We start from the raw sequence: 18,788 nt of genomic DNA, 5'->3' as shown, positions 1-18,788 counted from the left end.
AGCGGGTCGTGCGTGGCATGAGCCTCACCTAGTTGCCTCGCCCCACCCACCGCAGGTGAGGGAGAGGATGGCCAGCGCGGAGGGGAAGCTGCTGGAGTGGATGGTGCGCTGGGCTGATCGGCGGCGGCCCACGCCGGGACACCGCGCCAAAAGAGCGACCGGGGAAGGAGGGGAAGGCGCGGTCATGAGGGTTCGCACGTCCACGGCGGCCCTCCTCACCAGCCTGTGGCTGCTGGAGCGCCGACAGGGCCAGCGGGGCGCCCCCAGCCCTGGGCAGCAGGTACCGATGTCGCCCGCGCCGTCGTCACGGCCACGCGGCAGCACGCAAGCCTCTCGCTCCGGAGGTTCGCAGTTGGAATCCGAACAGGCCCGTCGTTGGTTACGGCTGTGGTCGCGTGTATTAGCAAACAGGAATACGCGCCATCGAGCAAAACGGGTCGGACATTGTGTGCCAGCGTCAGGGTCCAAATTGCCAAATTCGACAAGTACCGGAAAATTAAATTTCGATTTAAAGCTTTCGTGACTGCAGGGATTCATCTTCTTGGTTCTTTCGGTAAAGTCACGTAGAAGGGAAGTAAAATTTTATATTATTTTATTATTGTATCTTTATTTTTTAAATAATTATTTTATTATGTTTTATTTATTTTTATTATTTTATTACTTCCCTTCTACGTGACTTTACCGAAAGAACCAAGAAGATGAATACCTGCAAATTACTCGATTGGGATTACTCGTGTAATCGATTACTCGGTTACATGTAGCGACATCGGCTCCTTCTGTGCCGTACAGGGACAGCTCATATGTTTGAGGTGGGATCAGCGGGATCGTTGTAATCAGTGGGATCAGTCAGATCGATATTATTGGTGGGATCGGTGTTATTGGTGGGATCTCTGGGATTAGTGGGATCAATGGGATCAGTGGAATCAATAAGATCGATGTTATTGGTGGGATTTTTGGGATCAGTGGGATCGTTGGGATCAATGGGATCAGTAAGATCGGTGATATTAGTGGGATTTTTGGGATCAGTGGGATCGTTGGGATCAATGGGATCAGTAAGATCGGTGGTATTGGTGGGATTTTTGGAATCAGTGGGATCGTTGGGATCAATGGGATCAGTACGATCGGTGGTATTGGTGGGATTTTTGGGATCAGTGGGATTCCAATGTGGCGTATCATTCTAGATATGAAGCTTTCGTGACTGCAAGGATTCATACTCTTAGGTTTTTTTGGTAAAGTCACGTAGGTAAAAAATAAAATTCTAATTAATAAAAGTAAAATAAAAAACCACGACGTTTCGGAGGCAACGCAAGCGTCCGTCTTCAGGTGGAAACCGTCACAGCACGCTTGCTGTATCAAGTAAAGAGAGAGGCGTGTCATGTCGGTGCGGCAGGACACGGTGGTGGGGTCGGCGCGCGTGAAGGTGTCGCAGCGATCATCGGAGAAGGGGGGCAGCACGGACACCGGATACCACGGCTCCTCCGACACACCGCCCCCTCCTCCCCGCGCCACCGGCCAGCGCTCCAGGCTCGCTCGCCACAACTCGGCAGGGTGAGTAAGAAATCCACGGTATCCTCATGGTGCCGCCGCACTGGACTTTCCAACACGTTGGCTGTGTTGCGGCCCTGTGCAGGCGGAGAGGGTTGGTGGATCACGCGCACTCGTGAAGCTCGCGACCGGTGGGCGTCGAGGTCACCATCTCCCGGCTTGCCATCTTTATTCCATCTGTACGGGGATGGAGGTTTGCCCAACCTCGCAACGCTTGGGTTTACTCCGCGCGTATCAACACTCGTCCGTGGTACTGGACAAACATCCCCCTATTGGACCCCACAGAACTTGGGCAATTTCTGGCACCGGTATCTGGCAGCTTTCACCGCTCGTCCCTCGTTTCCCGCACCTCTGATTCATTCCCTCTCTTGAGAGGGAGCGATCTGCGCGCGTTGCAAATTGCGCATCATCATCATCACGATTAACGATTATCATGGGCGTGGCGCCGACGAGGCCAGGCGCATCCTCTGTGGACCGGGGGGCCCATTCGTCGTGGCCGTGCGATGCGTGCGACCGTGCCCTTCCGCCCCTCGCTTGCGCCCTGCAGGCCGGTGCTGGGTCCTCGCACGCAAGTGGCGACGGTTCACCCGGCGCTGGGGGAGGAGGAGGAGGAGGACCTCGCGACACCCATCGCTGGCGACGAGCTGGAGACGTCGGATTCGGACGTCGACGACGTGCGAGACTCGCGGGACGACGACGCTGATCGGCAGCTCGGACCACACGGTGACTCTGCCAGGGGCAGCTGCCAATTAAATCAATGAGCCAATTAACTAATGCAGTTGCCCATTGAATCGTTTGCGTACCGTTGTCTTTGGGGTCGTCTCCACGAGTCCGGTGACCCAGAGGAATCCCGATGCCAGATGGTAGGATCCATTTAGGGTAGATCTATGGGGTCTCTGTGAGTTTGTGAGTCTCTGTGTGATTCAAAGAGAAGATGTTGGGGGACTGTCGGGGCAGAACTTGGAGTCTGCAGTCGATACCACATTGGGAAGTGGGTTTAAAATTAAGTTACAAGATTTGATGATACGACAACAACAACAATAGTCAGTTAATTAAAAGCGTGTAAAATATCGGTTTTGAATGTCATACAACAAGCATTACTCTCAAGTGAGTGGGAGAGTGCTGCCCTCTACTGCGTGTGGAGCACACGTCACTTGAGGCAGTAGGGATCTCAGACGTAGCTCTGCGACATCCGCTTCTGCGGGCGTCGCAGGCAGCATCGCAGCCTTGGAGCTCACTCTGTGAATGCGTGTCGCGTCGCTCCGCGCGTCGCTCCGCGCGTAACTCCGCGCGTCGACGCCCCGGCAGGACGCGGCCGGGACGAGCCGAGGGACGAGAGCTCGGGCGAGGGTAGCCGGGCCGAGTCGCCCACGTCGTCCCCGTGGTCGCCCACCGCCTCCGTCGTCAAGCCCTGCCGCAAGTCCAGCCTCAGCTTCCTGCGCGAGGAGGTGAGAGGAAAGGCCACGGGAAAGCAGAGGGGATGATGGGGATAGAGGGAAAGGAGGGGGGAGAGGGGCAGAGGAACGGGAGAGAATAGGATGAGATCGAGGAGGAGAGGCGGGGGGGGGGGCGGAAGGAGGAGGAAGAGAGGTGAGAGCGGCGGAGATGAGGGGAGGGGATGAGATGAGGCGGGGAGGAGTAGGTGAGAGGAGAGGGAGGGGAGATGGGGATTAGAGATCAGGGGAGAGGAGTAGAGAGGTAAGACGAGAGGAGGGAGACGTAAGGAGGGGTTAAGAAGGAGAGGAATAGATGAGGGGAGGAAGTGAAAGGAGGGAATTAGGGGAGGAGGAGAGACTGACGGTGGGATGGAAGATTGGGCCAGTTTGCTATGTGTCCCAGTTGAGCTTCCCAGAAACTCTCCAGCTTCAGACAAACTTGCATGCGGCAAAGTGGAATTAACAGCTGAGCGCTCGTTGTATTTGCCTGCAACAGGACCCTGGGCTTCAGCTGGGACTCCTGCAGCAGCAGCAGCAGCAGCAGAAGGGATCTGCATCCAGGTGGGGTCACCACTCCCGGCGTCCGTGTCGTCTGTATCTGTGAACACCCGACAGTCAGTGGGGAGCGGTGGCACAGTGATTTGCGCGCTTCGATACTGGCCCAGAAACCCAAGTTCGATTCTCACTTACAAACCAAAAACAGTGGCGGCCCGAGTTCGATTCCCGCTCACGGCCAACAACACCAAGCGACGATTATTTGAACCGGTCCTAGACCTCCCCTAGATTGACTCGGCCATAAACGAGTACCTGGTGCGGTGTGTAAATATCAGCACTGGAGAGACAAAGGCGGCCGGACGTGGCGTTGGCCGGGCGTCGTGTTCGCAACTCACACCCGTGCCGGCCTTCATAGGCACTGCTCGCTAACATCGCTTGCTTCAAAAATCGGTCAAAGGCTATACAGGTGATCTTTGTCTGTGTTGTGTGTATGTGTGTGTAAGTGAATGTGTGTGTTCATAACGATGAGCGGAGTGCCGTGCGGCCATAGCATAGCAAGTTGGCATAGTAGGAAGCACATGTGGTGCATCTGCAGTCAACCCACAGCACCTGGGTCTGTCCCGTGACCTTCCAGCAAAGTTTGTGCACCTAACCTGGCACCATCGCTATGGTGACATCACCACCTGGGGTCACCACCTTTTCCACTATAGACCAAACACAGGCATATTTCTCAGCCAGCACTCGGTCTGTTATCAGCACTGTGGAGTCTCTGGTGATAAAGTTCAACACAGCAATTACCGGTACCAGATCTCGGTACAAATCAATTTCTTCATCCACCCGAACACAGACGCCAATTCCTGTGCTACCCAGGTGAAACCTGGGCTGGTTGTGGCCCTATCACCACCACTTAGTGGTGAAGGGCAGTGGTTGTTGTTGTTGTAGTAAGGCCAGCTACCAGTTACACTCCTGCTGCCTATGAAGTGGAGTCTGGTGTATCTGTCACTTAGTGGCAGCTGTTGCTGCTGCTGCTGCTGCTGTTGTTGCAAGGCCATCTCCTCCTTCTGGTTATGAAGTGTCGTCTGATTTAGCTGTCACTTAATGGAAGCCGTGACGTTGTAAGGCCAGCTATTCCTCCTGCTTATGACGTGTCGTCCGATTTAGCTTTCACTTTGTGGCAGCTGCTGCTGTTGTAAGGCCAGCTACTCCCACGAGTTAACGAAGTGTTATTGCTGCTGCTGTTGTTGCAAGGCCAGCTACCCGGCCCCAGGTGGTGAAGTTTACTCTGGCATAGCTGCCAGTTGTAGCTGTTGCTGCTGTTGTTGCAAGGCCAGCTACTTGGCCCCAGGCTGTGAAGTTTATTCCAGTGTAGCTGTCACTGGCAGCAGCTGCTGCTGCTATTGCAAGGACGGCTACTCCCTCTACTTACGAAGTGTAGTCCGGTTGGATGCTTCTGCCGTTGTTGCAAGGCCGGCTACCCCGGCCCCAAGGCTGTTAAGTTTTCTCCGGTGTAGCTGTCACCGCGCTAGGCAAACAACGGTGCGACCCACGCCGCGTGGCCACGCCAAGTGCGACCGCTGCCAGGCAACCGTGTTTAGAGTTTGCGGTGAGAGTGGGGGGTAGGGGGCGGTGGTGTTTGGGACACGGAGACGTCCACGTGGCCGTGTTGCTCGCGGATTCTTCACTCTGCCCGCCCGCCCGACGCCACGGCTGCTGCTGCTCGCGTGACGAGAGAGGTAGAGTTACCGTGAGAAGTTTGGTTGAACTGTTTAGAAAATAAAATGGTTATGACGATAGGCGTAAGGGAAATGTTGGTCATCTGTGTTTTTGGGGGGTCTGAAGCAAAAATATTTGTTAAGGAATGTGTTGTGAAATATCTAGTGTATAGTGAATGACGTGTGTTGAATGTAGTCGATTGTATATTATAAAGCATAGTGAGTTATATCATTTTGTTCACTTTCTTCTGTCTCATCTGATGTTATTTGTGCTATTTGGTTGTGTTATTTGTGTTGCCTTGTTATGTTATTTGTGTTTTCTGGTTGTGGTATTCGTGTTATACGTAATCATGTAATGTGTGCTGTCTGGTTGTGCTATTTGTCTTATATTGTAATGTTATTTGTGTTTTCTGGTTGTGTTATTCGTGTTGCATGTAATGTAATTTATGCTGTCTGGCTGTGTTATTTGTGTCGTCTTGTTATGTTATTTGTGCCTTCTGGTTCCTATTCCAAGACCGCGTTGTCTCCGCAGAGGGACGGTGGCAGTGTGAGCGAGTGAGCGAGTCAGCGAGTGATGGAGCGCGTGCGTGGGTGCTCCCGTCACTATCGCGTGGGCAAATCCCAGCTCGGTCGCTCTCGCAAACGATGCTCTGCCTGGCCTCCTGAGCTCGCACCGGGTTCAACAAAACACGCTCGAAACTCGATCACCGCCACGATTTTTCAGGACCGATTCTTCGCTCCGAGCGGCGCCCACCGACGGGGAGGCGATGGCGTCGCTGTACGGGGAGTCGAGGGTTCGGGCTGCGGGGGAGCTGAGGAGAGGGGGCGGGGGGTCGAGCTACGCGGAGGGACCCCACGCTGCAGCCGACGCCGGCTCTGGGTCATCGCGTGTCGCCTTCATGGAGGAGGTTCAGCGCTTTGCCCAGGTGAGGAATCGTCGGGAGTCAGCGTCATCGTCAACAGCATCGTCGTCCGCTGATACCCGCGCGGGTTTTCTCGGTTTGTGCTACAATGCAACCCTCTGATGCGATTTTGAGTTATGTCACGCGGTGTCCCCCGTAGACGCTCAAACATTCACGAGTGGCGCTGCCAAATCGAGCAGGCCCAGCCCACCTCCCCGGTACAGGATTAGTTTTCTTTATGAAATGGAAGATATCTGTGAGATGCCGATGCTATGCGAGCGTGCTTGCACTTTACAGAACGGGCAGAGCCGTGGAGTCCGATTTGTCTTTTGCCAAAGCTTGGAGCTCTGCGGCGCGTTTTCTGGTTGCGTTTTGCTCCACGCGCTGAGAGTTTCCTCTGAACACTGGGAGTTCAGTTCCTGGAGAAGCTCCCAGCACGTGCCGTGAAATGTCGGACGGCGTGCCGGTCGCCACGAGAACACCCGGGAGAGCTGTAGATCACCATCCTTTCCATCTTCTTCTTGCCGTTGTTTCCACGCGTGCTGCGTCTGCCACTGCATTGCCCGACTCCGCGGCATGCCCCGTGTCGCGCACGCGACAGTCCCACGTGCATTTCGGTTGCTTCCGAGGATGATTGTGCGTTCTTTCACGACAGTTTTCTTCTAGATTTGAAGCTTTCGTGACTGCAAGGATTCATATTCTTAGGTTTTTTCGGTAAAGTCACGTAGGTAAAAAATTAGAATTAATAAAAGTAAAATAAAAATTAAATAAAAATCACGACGTTTCGGAGGCAACACAAGCTTCCGTCTTCAGGTGGAACAGTCACAGCACGTTGCCTCCGAAACGTCGTGATTTCTGTTTTATTTTTATTTTACTTTTATTAATTTTAATTTTTTACCTACGTGACTTTACCGAAATAACCTAAGAATATAGTTTTCTTTTCTTGTTTATTTTTACACAGTTGCCGAGCACGGGCTCAAAGGCCAAAAAACATCAAGCAGCCAGAACAAACACTACTGCCAAAGTTGTCATAGCGATAAGAATTAACGCATTTCTTGCAGTGAGCAAAGTTATTGAGGGCTTTTGAAAAGAGACGATGGGTGGGAATATCAAAGTGGAGCAGTGTGAGGGACGAAGCAGACAGAGACGTTTAGCGACCTGCAGTGTGGAGCGTGAGTGATTGAGGAGTGAGTGGGTCATTGGGTGAGTGTGTTGTTGTGACCTGCAGTGTGGTGGTTGAACGCAGTGGTGGATGACATGAAACAATTGGTGTCTCGTAGACCGAATTTCTCCACATGTGAAGAGGAATCAACGGGTGAGATTTTAGTCGATAATCCTGTTTTTTGTTTTTGAATGATGCCCTTCATCCTCTCTGGCAGACGCAGCAGCACAACTTCATATCTATGATGCAGGCAGTGGCGATGTCACTGCCCGGCTTCATGAGCTCCGACCAGAGCAGGCACCCTCCTCCTCCTCCACCTTCTGTGCCACCACCGCCCTCACCACCGCACTCCCACCACGATCATGCCGATCACGACCGCTACCACCACAGCCGTACGCACCACGATCAGACTTACCGTGGTCATGTCCACCCTGATCGCGGCAACCACGATCACACTCAACGCGACCGCGACCACCACGATCGTGCCAGCCACGATTCCAACCACCACGACGAGACCCACTGTGAACACACCCACGCGAGCTACCGGCAGCAGCCACCAACTCCACCACCAGTACCAGTACAACCACCACCATCGCCACCACCACTGCCAGCTGACCGCCCCTCTGCCTTGCCTGCGGTGCCGCTGGGTAATGGATCTCTGCTGGTAGGGAGGGCGGCACAAGGACCCCTGGAGACGGGTGGCCAAGCGGGCAGTGCCACGTGCCTGTCGGACCGCGGCACCATCGAGGTGGCTGTGTGATTCGCTCGATTCCTTCCTCGACCGAGTTTTTGTTTTACTTGCGTAACTCAGGATGATAAGGAATATCACTAGATTAATTTCATGAAAATTGAGAGTGCACGTCTTATCTTTAAAGTTAACATCATGTGATTAAAATGTATATATATTATATTGTGCAATGAAAATGTATACCCGAACATATCCTTGATAATGGATAATGTATAATATGGTACCGTGAAAATGTGTATTGTATCACATCATGAAAATTCCTAATTGAGAAATGACATCGTGGCACTCCTCGTTAACTCGGCACCTACCGGCCCAGCTGTCCAGGCCGCTGGCGCTCGAGGATTTGGACGCCCCCGGCCTGGACTTTGCCGGATCTGCGGCTGCGATGTCGGCGTCCGAGCTGGCGCTGCCACTGCTGACGCTGAACGGGGACAGCCAGCGAGCGCTGCCGGATCGGCTCGCCCAGCCCTCGCTCTCGCTGCCACCGATCGCTGCGGTGGCGCCGGGGGCCGCCGGCCTCACCACGCTGCCGGCGCTGAGCGGGATGCCGCTCCTCACGCTGCCGTCGCAGTCGGCGCTGCCAACTTTCCTGCCGCCGCCGCTGCCACCGTTCATCAAAAGCGGCGCCGGGCTTGCATTCGCTGGTAAATAATGTCGACGTGCGTTCTTAACACACAGGTCTCTACGAAGCCGGTATCATGCTTCGTAATGGGTCTTTTGGGCTCAGCCACGATAATGATTACGTTTCCAATTTTTGTTGAGTGACCCTCCACCACCCGACATAGCCATATAAATGGTCACGTGCACACGCGATTGGTGCACGTGATCGGAAGCAAGGGGCATAATGCTGAAAATTCGAAATTAGATTCCCCCATTACATTAATTGGACGAAGAGCTAATTTAATAATATGATAAATGCACTTTATTTATTTACTTTGTGCTGGCTCCTACGTTGTGGACCAGTGGTTACTTGAATGAGCTAGCTCTGTGACATCCACTTCCGTGGACCATTTTCTCACATATATGAAGTGTTGGGATGCTCTGCAAGATTTCCGAACCGAGTCTTTGTCTCGCGACGCGACGCCGCTCGCACCATCGCGATGCAACTCGGGGGAACGGTCGTTTAACCAACTCAACGCTGAACCCTCTGTCGCACACGCCCACTCAGGGGTCCCCACGCTACGGGCTGCGCCGCCCAGCCGCCCCGTCACCGCCTGGCCTCCCAGCGATCATCACGGTCAGCCGCAAGCACACGCCGGCGCTCCCCACGCCGCGGTCGTACCGCCGCCAGCGCCGCCGCCGCCGCACCTCGACCTCTCTCAGTACGACCCTCGCTCGCTCCAGGAGGCCCGCGAGCAGCAGGCGCGTCGCTCACAGCGCAGGCCGAACGTAGCTCACGCGCACCTCAACCTGGACATGTACGAGCTGTCGGGAGCACCGCGCGACGGCGCCGCGTCGCTGCCCCCGCCACGTCTGGCGGCCACCGCTGGCGGGACCGGCCCCACCGCACCCGCGCCGGGGCCGGCGTTCCCGGTGGCGTCCGGCCAGGGGGCGGCGGCGGCGGCGGTGGCGGTGGCGTGGCCGCTCTTGGGCTTTGAACAAGGTGCGGCGTCGTACCAGACGGCGCACCTTGGCTACGGCGAGCCGCCGCCACCGCCGCCCCCCCCCCCGACCGTGAACTTGATGCTCCCGCCGATGGCTGTGCCGAACGCCGCCGGGCAGACGCTCGCCCTGCCACTCCTGCACCTCCCGGCGCTACCGCCCGTTGCGGTGAGAAGATGATGATGATAATAATAACGACTTTTTTGTCCGGTAGTAGAACCGCACTGAGTGGTAGGACTCTGTTTTACGAGGGTCCTGCGTTGGGTTTTTATTTTAGGATGTTTTCAGCCAATTCATGATGTTTATTGCCATCAATACTGTCAACATCAGCATGAATATCATATCATCAGAATGAGAGGCACCGCTTTGCGTGTGGCACCACTCGGGGAGATGATGCAGAGAGTTGCGATCTGCGACCCCGTTCTAAATTCAGCCGCTGTGACGTCACCTCTGACCCTAATCCCGCCCCTCCTCCTCCCCTGTCGCTGTCACGAGCGCAGAGCCCGGCGCGCGCTCCATCTCCTCCGCGCTCCGTTCCCCACCTTATCCCGCTCTCCCAGCTGCAAGGCATCCAGAATGGGGGGCTGCCCCCAGAAAACCTCGGCTCCAGTGGGCTACAGCTGATCTCCACGGCCCCCCCAAACGAGCGTGACGCGAGGAGGTGAGATGATGGGGGGGGGGGGCACGGGTGATGGTTTTACTGTCCTCGTCACCAACTTCTGGGGTCAGGGTGTCAATAAGACCGGAGTATGTGGCAGGTGACCATTAGCCACAGCCAATGCATGAGCTACAGTCAGCTGAGATTAAGCCGTAATCCTAAGTAAGCTTGTGATCCTATGTGAGGCTATGGGTTTTATGTAAGTCTCTTGGTTCTTGATAAGTCTATGGATCCTATCTAAGTCATGGGTCTGATTTATTTCTATAGGTCTTTATAGTCATATGTAAGTCTATAATCCTATATAAGTCTATTCTCATATGTAAGTAGTCTGTGAGTCCCCTGTGAGTGAGTCCCCTGTAAGTCTGGGTCCTGTGTTAGTAGCGAGGGCCACAGCGAGATAGTATACTGGATGTGGTGTGCTGGGTGTGCAGACCCAGCTGAACTGAAACCCTGATGGCAATGAGCTGTGTTCGGCAGGAGGAGACGCCGGGCGGAGGAGACGGACCCCGATACGTCCAACAAAAGGCCGTCCGTGTCCTTTAGACCCCAGGAGTCCATCATCCCCACGGAGGCACGACCACGGACGTGCGAGGTTTGTCTGTGTGTCTGTCTGTACGTGTGTCTGTACGTGTGTCTGTACGTGTGTCTGTATGTACGTGTGTCTGTCTGTACGTGTGTCTGAATGTATGTGTGTCTGTCTGTACGTGTATCTGTATGTATGTGTGTCTGTCTGTACGTGTGTCTGTACGTGTGTCTGTACGTGTGTCTGTCTGTACGTGTGTCTGAATGTATGTGTGTCTGTCTGTACGTGTATCTGTATGTATGTGTGTCTGTCTGTACGTGTGTCTGTACGTGTGTCTGTACGTGTGTCTGTATGTATGTGTGTCTGTCTGTACGTGTGTCTGTACGTGTGTCTGTATGTATGTGTGTCTGTCTGTACGTGTGTCTGTACATGTGTCTGTACGTGTGTCTGTATGTATGTGTGTGTGTCTGTACGTGTGTCTGTACGTGTGTCTGTGTGTATGTGTGTGTGTGTCTGTCTGTACGTGTGTCTGTATGTGTGTCTGTACGTGTGTCTGTACGTGTGTCTGTACGTTTGTCTGTATGTATGTGTGTCTGTCTGTATGTGTGTCTGTACATGTGTCTGTATGTATGTGTGTCTGTCTGTACGTGTGTCTGTACATGTGTCTGTACGTGTGTCTGTATGTATGTATGTATGTGTGTCTGTCTGTACGTGTGTCTATACGTGTGTCTGTATGTATGTGTGTGTTTGTCTGTACGTGTGTCTGTACGTGTGTCTGTACGTGTGTCTGTGTGTATGTGTGTGTGTCTGTCAATGTGCACATTGCCTAGCACAAGCGTCGTGGTGACGTCACCGCCACTTAGTGGTGAATGGCGGTTGTTGTGTATCTGTCTGTGTCTGTCCATTTGTTTCTCTGTGTATGTGTGTCGGTGTGTCCGTGAGTGTGTGTATGAACCATTCTCATATTAGACCACAATCATGTTTATTAGTATGACAATTGTTTACCCAGGAAAGCCTTACTGAGTCTCAAGATTCGGTTTCGGAAGGTTAATGCTACATTGGGATGTTTGGCTGATCCGGTAAATGAGACTTTGGCTTCATGTGATGGGGCTTCACAGGTGACACTGAGCCAGTGGAGGACATTCCACACTTTTATGGCAGAGGCCAGTCAAACGATGTTCCCTTGCCACAAATTGGTTCTGATTTTAGCGACCCCAAAAAGGATAATGGCGAGTAAGTGAATGCGGAAACGCTTTTCGTCAAGGAAACGTTAAGCAAATGCGCGCAAGCGACCCTTCATAATGCCCCGGGCGCATTGAAGCGTGAGCCGGTTGCTGGTGTCCGTGTGGCGAGTTCTAATCGGAATCTCTGAACGGCCAATTGGACCTCTGTGTAAACGGCAGGAGTCGCAGCAGACAGAAGTTGACCTGGACGGAGACGGATACGTGATCAGAGCCGGTAAGTCGAGAGATCCCGCCATGTAACGATGCAGCGGGTTTGGATGTTCGCTGCGCGTGACGAGCGGGTAGGGGTGACGCTCACAGCCTCGCCAGCCCGTGGGTTTGTGAGTTGTCAATCTCAAATGCCGGCGACGACGGTGACGTCCGTATTGGATTGGTTGGCGCTGCAGAGTGCGCAGGGTGAAAGATGGGGGGAGAGATCAGGTGCGTGAGCGATTGCCTCTAAGACCCTGCTGGGAGTGGGGTGTGTGTGGTGTGCGTGAGTGGTGTGCGTGAGTGGTGTGAGTGAGTGGTGTGTGTGAGTGGTGTGCGTGAGTGGTGTGCATGAGTGGTGTGTGGTGTGCGTGTGTGGTGTGCGTGAGTGGTGTGCGTGAGTGGTGTGTGGGGAGCGGTAGTGCGCTACGAGCCCGGCTGCCTAAGTTCGATTCCCGCTCACGGCCAACACCAATAACGATTATCTGAATCGGTCCCGGACCTCACCTAGGTTGACTCAGCCTCACTGGGGAGAGAGAAGCGGCCAGGCGTAGGCGCTGGCCACCCACCCCCATGTGTACCGTGCCGGTCTCCGTAGGCGCTCAATAACAGCACTTGCCCTAACAGTCTGTAGAAGGCTGTATGGGAGATATTTGTCTTTTAGTGTTGCGCACGCGCGATTAGGGACACGCTGGCGCGGCAGGTGTGGGGAGAGCATCATGTAGCAGTAGACAGACCAGGGCTCGTGGTGATGGTGTGCTCTCTGTGTGCTGCGCAGGTGCGTTCAGGGACATGCTGGCGCGGCAGGATGTGCTGCGAGGCGCCGTCCCCTCCTCGGCCGAGCTTCACCTGTTTGCCAGCACCAGCAAGAACGCGGCGAGCACGCGGCACGCGGCCACCAACACCACCACGACAGGTGCCCACACAGACACCTACACGCACACACCACGTAGCATACACACACACACACACCACGTAGCATATACCTACACACACATACACACCACGTACGGAGCATACCCACACAGCGCACACCGTCGTGAACCACTCATTATTTGTAAGCACTCCTTATTTTGCCGATAACACCTTTACATATAGAGGCCCGCAGAGCTCAAGGGGGAATTTGGCAGCCGGCTCATCGCCTGGCTGCTACTGCCTTTCCCGCTCGTCTGTGGTTCCTCCTCGTGCCCTTGAGTCGTCCTCTCTCTTTGAGAGTGAGCGGCGGATACCATGCGGCGACGTCGTTACGATGATGGTGATGATGACGATGATGATGATGATGATGACGATGATGTGTGGCCATTGTGAACAGATGACCGCAGACCCGTGCTGGCTGGGCACATTCTGCCCCCGGACGTCGTGTTTGGACTACGCTACCCGGACCGGCAGGGGGGAGCCACAGCCTCGACGGCTCCCCACAGTCAGCCAAGCGAGCAGGTCTGTAGCAACTCACTCGCCCCTCCAACCTCCACCCCACCACATTCACTCAGTGGGCGAGCGAGAGAGTGGGCGGGTGAGCGGACGAGCGGGCGAGCGGACGAGCGGGCGAGCGGACGAGCGGGCGAGCGGACGAGCTAGCGAGTGAGCGGACGAGCTAGCGAGCGAGCGGACGAGTGAGCAAGTGAACACCCTGCGCTGTGGGATGGTTAGCTGTGCCTTGTGGCTGAGTCACCCAGTGAGTTTTCATTGGTGCGGAGGTTTGGTTTGCTGTCTGCAAGGGTCCCGTGGATGATTCTAAATCGAATTTCACTGATTTATCAGATTACCAGGTGGATTACTGCACCTCTGTTCGTAATCATCATCAGTCACCAATCAGCATCACCATCATTGCAATAATCATCACCAATCATATTCGTCTCAGTGACCATGATCATCATCAACATCTCTATGCCGGTATCAACATGCGACTAAGTGAGTGAACACGCGCCGTCACCGCGCCCGTCCAGGTGGCGCCGGCGCACCGCTTCATCAACGTGGTGGACATCGACGGCGACCAGCTCAGGGACCTGCCGGCGGCCGGGGCGGCGTCCGCGGGCGAGGCGGCCCGGCCCGCCGCCCTCCTCGAGCCGTCGAGCGCCGAGCTGCACCTCCTGGCGGCCTCCGTGCTCAACGCGGCGACGCCAGTACCGGGCCGCGGTGAGCGTCCCGGTGTCAAGGCCGCGGTTTGGTTTCGCGAACGGCGACGGCGGCGATGGTGATCGTCCAGCGGAGCGCGTGCGCGGCTTGATGACGCATTTTGAAACTGTTGAGCAGAGTGAGCGGCAGAGGTCGCAAACGGGTTTTGATTCCGTACCCGTTCCCGGCCGTACCAGGGTCGCAAACGGGTACCCGTACCCGGCCGTACCCGTACCCTACCCGTACCCGGCCAGGTACGGGTAGGGTACGGGTATCGGGTACCCGATGAAGCCATGTTGCAGGCGCGGGTGAGTTGATTCTAGGAACTTGAATTGTGAGAAGAGACAAGACGTTGGGAAATGAGTGACAAACAGTTACTCACCAGTGACTCACGGCCTACCCGTACCCGGCCGCACCAGGGTCGCAAACGGGTAGCCGGGTATCGGGTAGGGTACGGGTATCGGGTACCCGGTTGCGACCTCTGGTGAGCGGCGAGGGCTGGGGCAGCACGCGTCACGGCCAGGAGGGACGTTGGCCGTTGGTCAGGAGCAATAACGGAGCGGCAGCCAAGGGATGGAACGCGTCCGAACGGGCGTCCACCGAGGAGATAGAGCCACGAAATGTAGCGCGGGTGCGAGTGCCGGGCGGGTGGTTACATCGCTGGACCGCAGTGGATTGACCACGGCTGATGGTGATGATGGTGAAGCTGTTTGCATGGGAGGGTTGGTGAATCAAGCAAATCTGTGAAACTTCTTCCCTGTGAGCGTCAAGGTCGCCATCTCTTGGCTTGCCAGGGTATGATGACAGTACAGAAAGTGGATTAATATCCATCTGTACGGGGATGTAGCGTCACCCTCCTCGTACGTTTTCTCCAGGTGCTCCTGTTCCCTCTCACACGTATAGACACTCGTTAACAGAATTGGCCAAACATCAGAATCAGAATATTCATTTATAGTGGAGGAATTCACAGATGTCCAGTAGTTTTACAGATATATAGGACCACAGAGATTGGCTAATTGTGGGTGGGAGCGGTTCTGGCCGCCTGCCCAAGCGCTCGTCGGTGACTTGCGAGATTCTGCGCTCGACGTCCCGGACTCTCCCGCGCCCCGCGGCGTTGCACCCCGCAGCGCTGCACGGGCGACGCCGTTCGCAAATCGAGCGTTTGCGAACCACTCCGGCTTCTTCTTCTTCACCTCCGCCGCGCAGAGCGCCAGCCTACGCCGTCCCGCGGCGACCGTCTCACCGGGCGGCTGCTGCTGCAGGACGACGATCCGGCGCCGCCGCCGGCGCCGCTGCCACCGGCCGAACAACAGGAAGGCGCCGGGGATGCGGGGCCGGCGTGGGGGGTGGCAGCGCGGGGGGCCGGCGGGCCCGGCGGGCTTAGGGGGGCGCACGGCCGCGCGGCCGCCCGGCTGCGGCACATGGACGTACAGCTGGCGGCGTTGCAGCGCGTGGCGCACAGCGTGGAGGCCGACTTCCGCAGCGCTCACCTGGTGAGGCCACCGCCGCCCTCCCCCATCCCTCTCCACGCTTCTCTCTCGACGCTCCCAGGACCTCGCAGCAATGTCCGCGCAGCGTCTGGTGTTATTATTATCGCCGGACTCAGGGAAGCCTCGCCGAGTCTCAAGACTCTATCTCAGGAGCTTCCTGCTAGAGCTAGGCGGGACCGATGTTGATGCTGCTGTTTGTGATCCCAATTGAGTAATTTGCCGACACCATTTACATTCTGTGGGTTGTTTTAGCTATGGGAGGAAATGTATATATGTATGTTTAATTTTGTTCGCACTTTAAGGTAGGCCAACCATGCTAATCGGAGGTGCGGGAAATTGGAGAACCTGGAGGAAAACCTATGTAGAGCAGGGGGAGGAGATAAAAATTCCATCGAGAAATTCGAGTTGGGAATCGAACCCAGGCCCTTGTTGCTGTCAGGATTCGTGTTACCAGTGCTCAACACGATGTGGAACTCTATAGCGTCATCTAAATGCGAATGCACGTCTTGACGCTAAACAGAAGCGGTGGGGCTCTTCATGGCATCGCGAGAGGGGCAGTCAGCCATGGGCAGAGTAGAGGTGGAACGTCTGGAGTCTGGACTCGAACAGGGCCAGGGAGTTTCAAATAAATATCTTCGCTCGCGCTTATCCACCCCGGGCGTGGTGACCTGCGGCGCACCTGCGATCCAGCGCGTTGGACGCGATGAGGGTTGGTGGATCGCGTAGAGATTTGTGAACCTCCCAAACCCACTTGGCTGCGAGGTGGTCTTGAGAAGGCAGCACAGCAAGCAGGTGGGGGTTCATGATTCCGTCTGTGGTCGAGTGGATCCCCTTCCTGTACACCAGGGGTGGGGAACGTCCGGCCCGCGGGCCGTACGAGGCCCGCGAAATCATTTGGTGTGGCCCTGCCAAGGCAACCGCAGGCGGGACTCGAAATTCAATGAATCTAGGAGCAAACCTGGAAAAGCAGTTGCGAGTAGCAGCAACATCATCAACACCAGCTAACATCACACGCGCCTCACCAAAGAGAAGCAGTTCTAGCCATCACATTAGGGGTGAGTTCATTAAATATTTGACTAAATGTAACAGGCTAATTTTTAAGTTGATAATTTTGCATGGCCCGCGAATGATGTTATAAATATCCAAATGGCCCTTGGCAGAAAAAAAGGTTCCCCACCCTGCTGTACAGCGCGCTGGGGTTTCTACCGTGGCCTCCGGTTTCCTCTCTCCTACTCGAAGCCAAACTCTCAACGGATGGAATTCATGGCCGAACATCCCAATGAATCAGAATTAGAATCAGAAAGGGGTTTTATTCGCCATGAAAGTTTCGCACAGACAAGGAATTTACTTTGGCAGGAAGGTGCATACATTTAACATATAGGAATCTTAAATCTTAAATAAGTGGTTTACAAGTCTAACTATACTAAAGGTACAAAGTCTAACTAATACTAAGGAGTTAAAGTATTTAAAAATTGAATATACCAGCGCCCCCCCTGAAAATAAGTCTCGAAACTCGGTGAGGGTTTCGCGGATAAACAAACGACACCACGACCACGACACCACGACGACGATTGTTAACGTGGCACGTTGTCCGTGCCGCCGCCGCCATCGCGTCTGTCAGCTTGTGGACACCATTGAGCAGCTGGGTGGGGTCGTGCTGCCCAAAGACCCCGAGGTGACGGCTGGACGCCACGCCGCATGGCGAGCGCCCGCCACGGACAGAGGTACGACCCGGCACGCACCACCGGACTCCATCGACGTAGCCGTGGGATCGCGCCGCACGGTCTCGCACAGCGCTGATAACCGCCCAGGTGGCTCAGCGGTGGAACGGGTTCAAATCGTGGCTGGGTTGACTCACCCCATCATCCCAACAGGGTCGATAAATTGAGGGTAAATCAAAGTGATTGTCCTTTGGATAGACTCGCCCCCGCCATATGAATGTGGAATTTCCACCCCTGGCTCTGCACGGCTGTAACCAGGGATTGAGCACCAATGCCTCAAGGCTCCTTGGTGTGGCGTCGCTGCTATTTACGTTTCAATGCGACGCCAAGGCAGTGATGTCACTCGGTGACATCTAGGAGTGCCTGACGACAACTTTAACAAAAAAAATTCTCGTTAACAAACCTTCAGGCTCTCGTCAGCCGGGGCAATACGCACGGCCTGGAGTATACGAGTCAAGAGTCAGAGTGATCTGCTCAAATGAGCATTGAGCCATGGGTGCATATACTGGTAGGAACCACCTGGTTCCACCAGCCCACAGGGGATTATTGTGTCCGTCCGTCCGTCGTGCATCCAAAAATGGGAGGGATGGGGCTGGGTGGGGAGGGTGGGGAGGGGCTGGGTGGAGAGGGTGGGGCTGGGTGGGGGGTGGGAGAGATGGGGCTGGGTGGGGAGGGGCTGGTCACCCCGTGGTGCCCTTATAAAACTCAACGTTTAACCTACTCACGCCGGCTTGTGCCCGCCCTCACAGTCGGGCATATTTGCGGAAAACACCACGCCGCCGTTGACCCTGGCCATTGACCGAGCAACCCAACGTTCCTACCAGCTCCCTCCGCAGGAATGTGTTCTCCTGTGGACCGCCCTGCAACTCTAGCGGCGGAAATTCCACATTCACATGACAGGGGTCAGGCTTTGCAAGTGTAAAGATGCCGGCACGCATTGTACTTGGGGCCTTTCTTTATTTGGCATAGCACCAACACTGGGCCCCGTTTCTGGCTTGACTCGGGAAGCTCCCACTCTCCGCAAACTTTCCCTCTCCTTCGATTTAAAGCTTTCGTGACTGCAGGGATTCATCTTCTTGGTTCTTTCGGTAAAGTCACGTAGAAGGGAAGTAATAAAATAATAATAAAATTTTGTTATGTTTTATTTTTATTATTACTTTATTATTTCCCTTCTGCGTGACTTTACCGAAAGAACCAAGAAGATGATTCCCCTCTCCTTTATCCCTTTCGAGCCCCTTTCTCTCGA

The 18,788-nt window shown here is 55.0% G+C and overlaps 1 protein-coding gene across 3 annotated transcripts in view; it reads left to right on the top strand.

Moving 5' to 3' along the window:
• CPLANE1 (ciliogenesis and planar polarity effector complex subunit 1) overlaps positions 1-18,788 on the top strand; it is a 58,380-nt gene that overhangs the window by 30,214 nt on the left and 9,378 nt on the right. For all 3 annotated transcript variants that reach the window (XR_013640085.1, XM_078876926.1, XM_078876925.1), the window contains exons 28-44: positions 56-280; positions 1,391-1,548; positions 2,093-2,268; positions 2,854-2,993; positions 3,478-3,542; positions 5,913-6,114; positions 7,470-8,000; positions 8,317-8,644; positions 9,169-9,770; positions 10,103-10,263; positions 10,738-10,852; positions 12,187-12,241; positions 12,995-13,132; positions 13,529-13,653; positions 14,163-14,352; positions 15,538-15,824; positions 17,443-17,545. Coding sequence is in view for 2 of the 3 variants with exons in the window: in XM_078876926.1 (XP_078733052.1) it covers positions 56-280; positions 1,391-1,548; positions 2,093-2,268; positions 2,854-2,993; positions 3,478-3,542; positions 5,913-6,114; positions 7,470-8,000; positions 8,317-8,644; positions 9,169-9,770; positions 10,103-10,263; positions 10,738-10,852; positions 12,187-12,241; positions 12,995-13,132; positions 13,529-13,653; positions 14,163-14,352; positions 15,538-15,824; positions 17,443-17,545 (3,601 nt within the window). In the remaining variant the exon portion in view is untranslated. The remainder of the gene's footprint in view (positions 1-55; positions 281-1,390; positions 1,549-2,092; positions 2,269-2,853; positions 2,994-3,477; positions 3,543-5,912; positions 6,115-7,469; positions 8,001-8,316; positions 8,645-9,168; positions 9,771-10,102; positions 10,264-10,737; positions 10,853-12,186; positions 12,242-12,994; positions 13,133-13,528; positions 13,654-14,162; positions 14,353-15,537; positions 15,825-17,442; positions 17,546-18,788) is intronic.

This window comes from Lampetra fluviatilis, chromosome 46 (genome assembly GCF_964198595.1).
Source record: "Lampetra fluviatilis chromosome 46, kcLamFluv1.1, whole genome shotgun sequence".
NCBI lineage: Eukaryota > Metazoa > Chordata > Hyperoartia > Petromyzontiformes > Petromyzontidae > Lampetra > Lampetra fluviatilis.
This window is presented reverse-complemented; position numbering and strand designations above follow the sequence as displayed.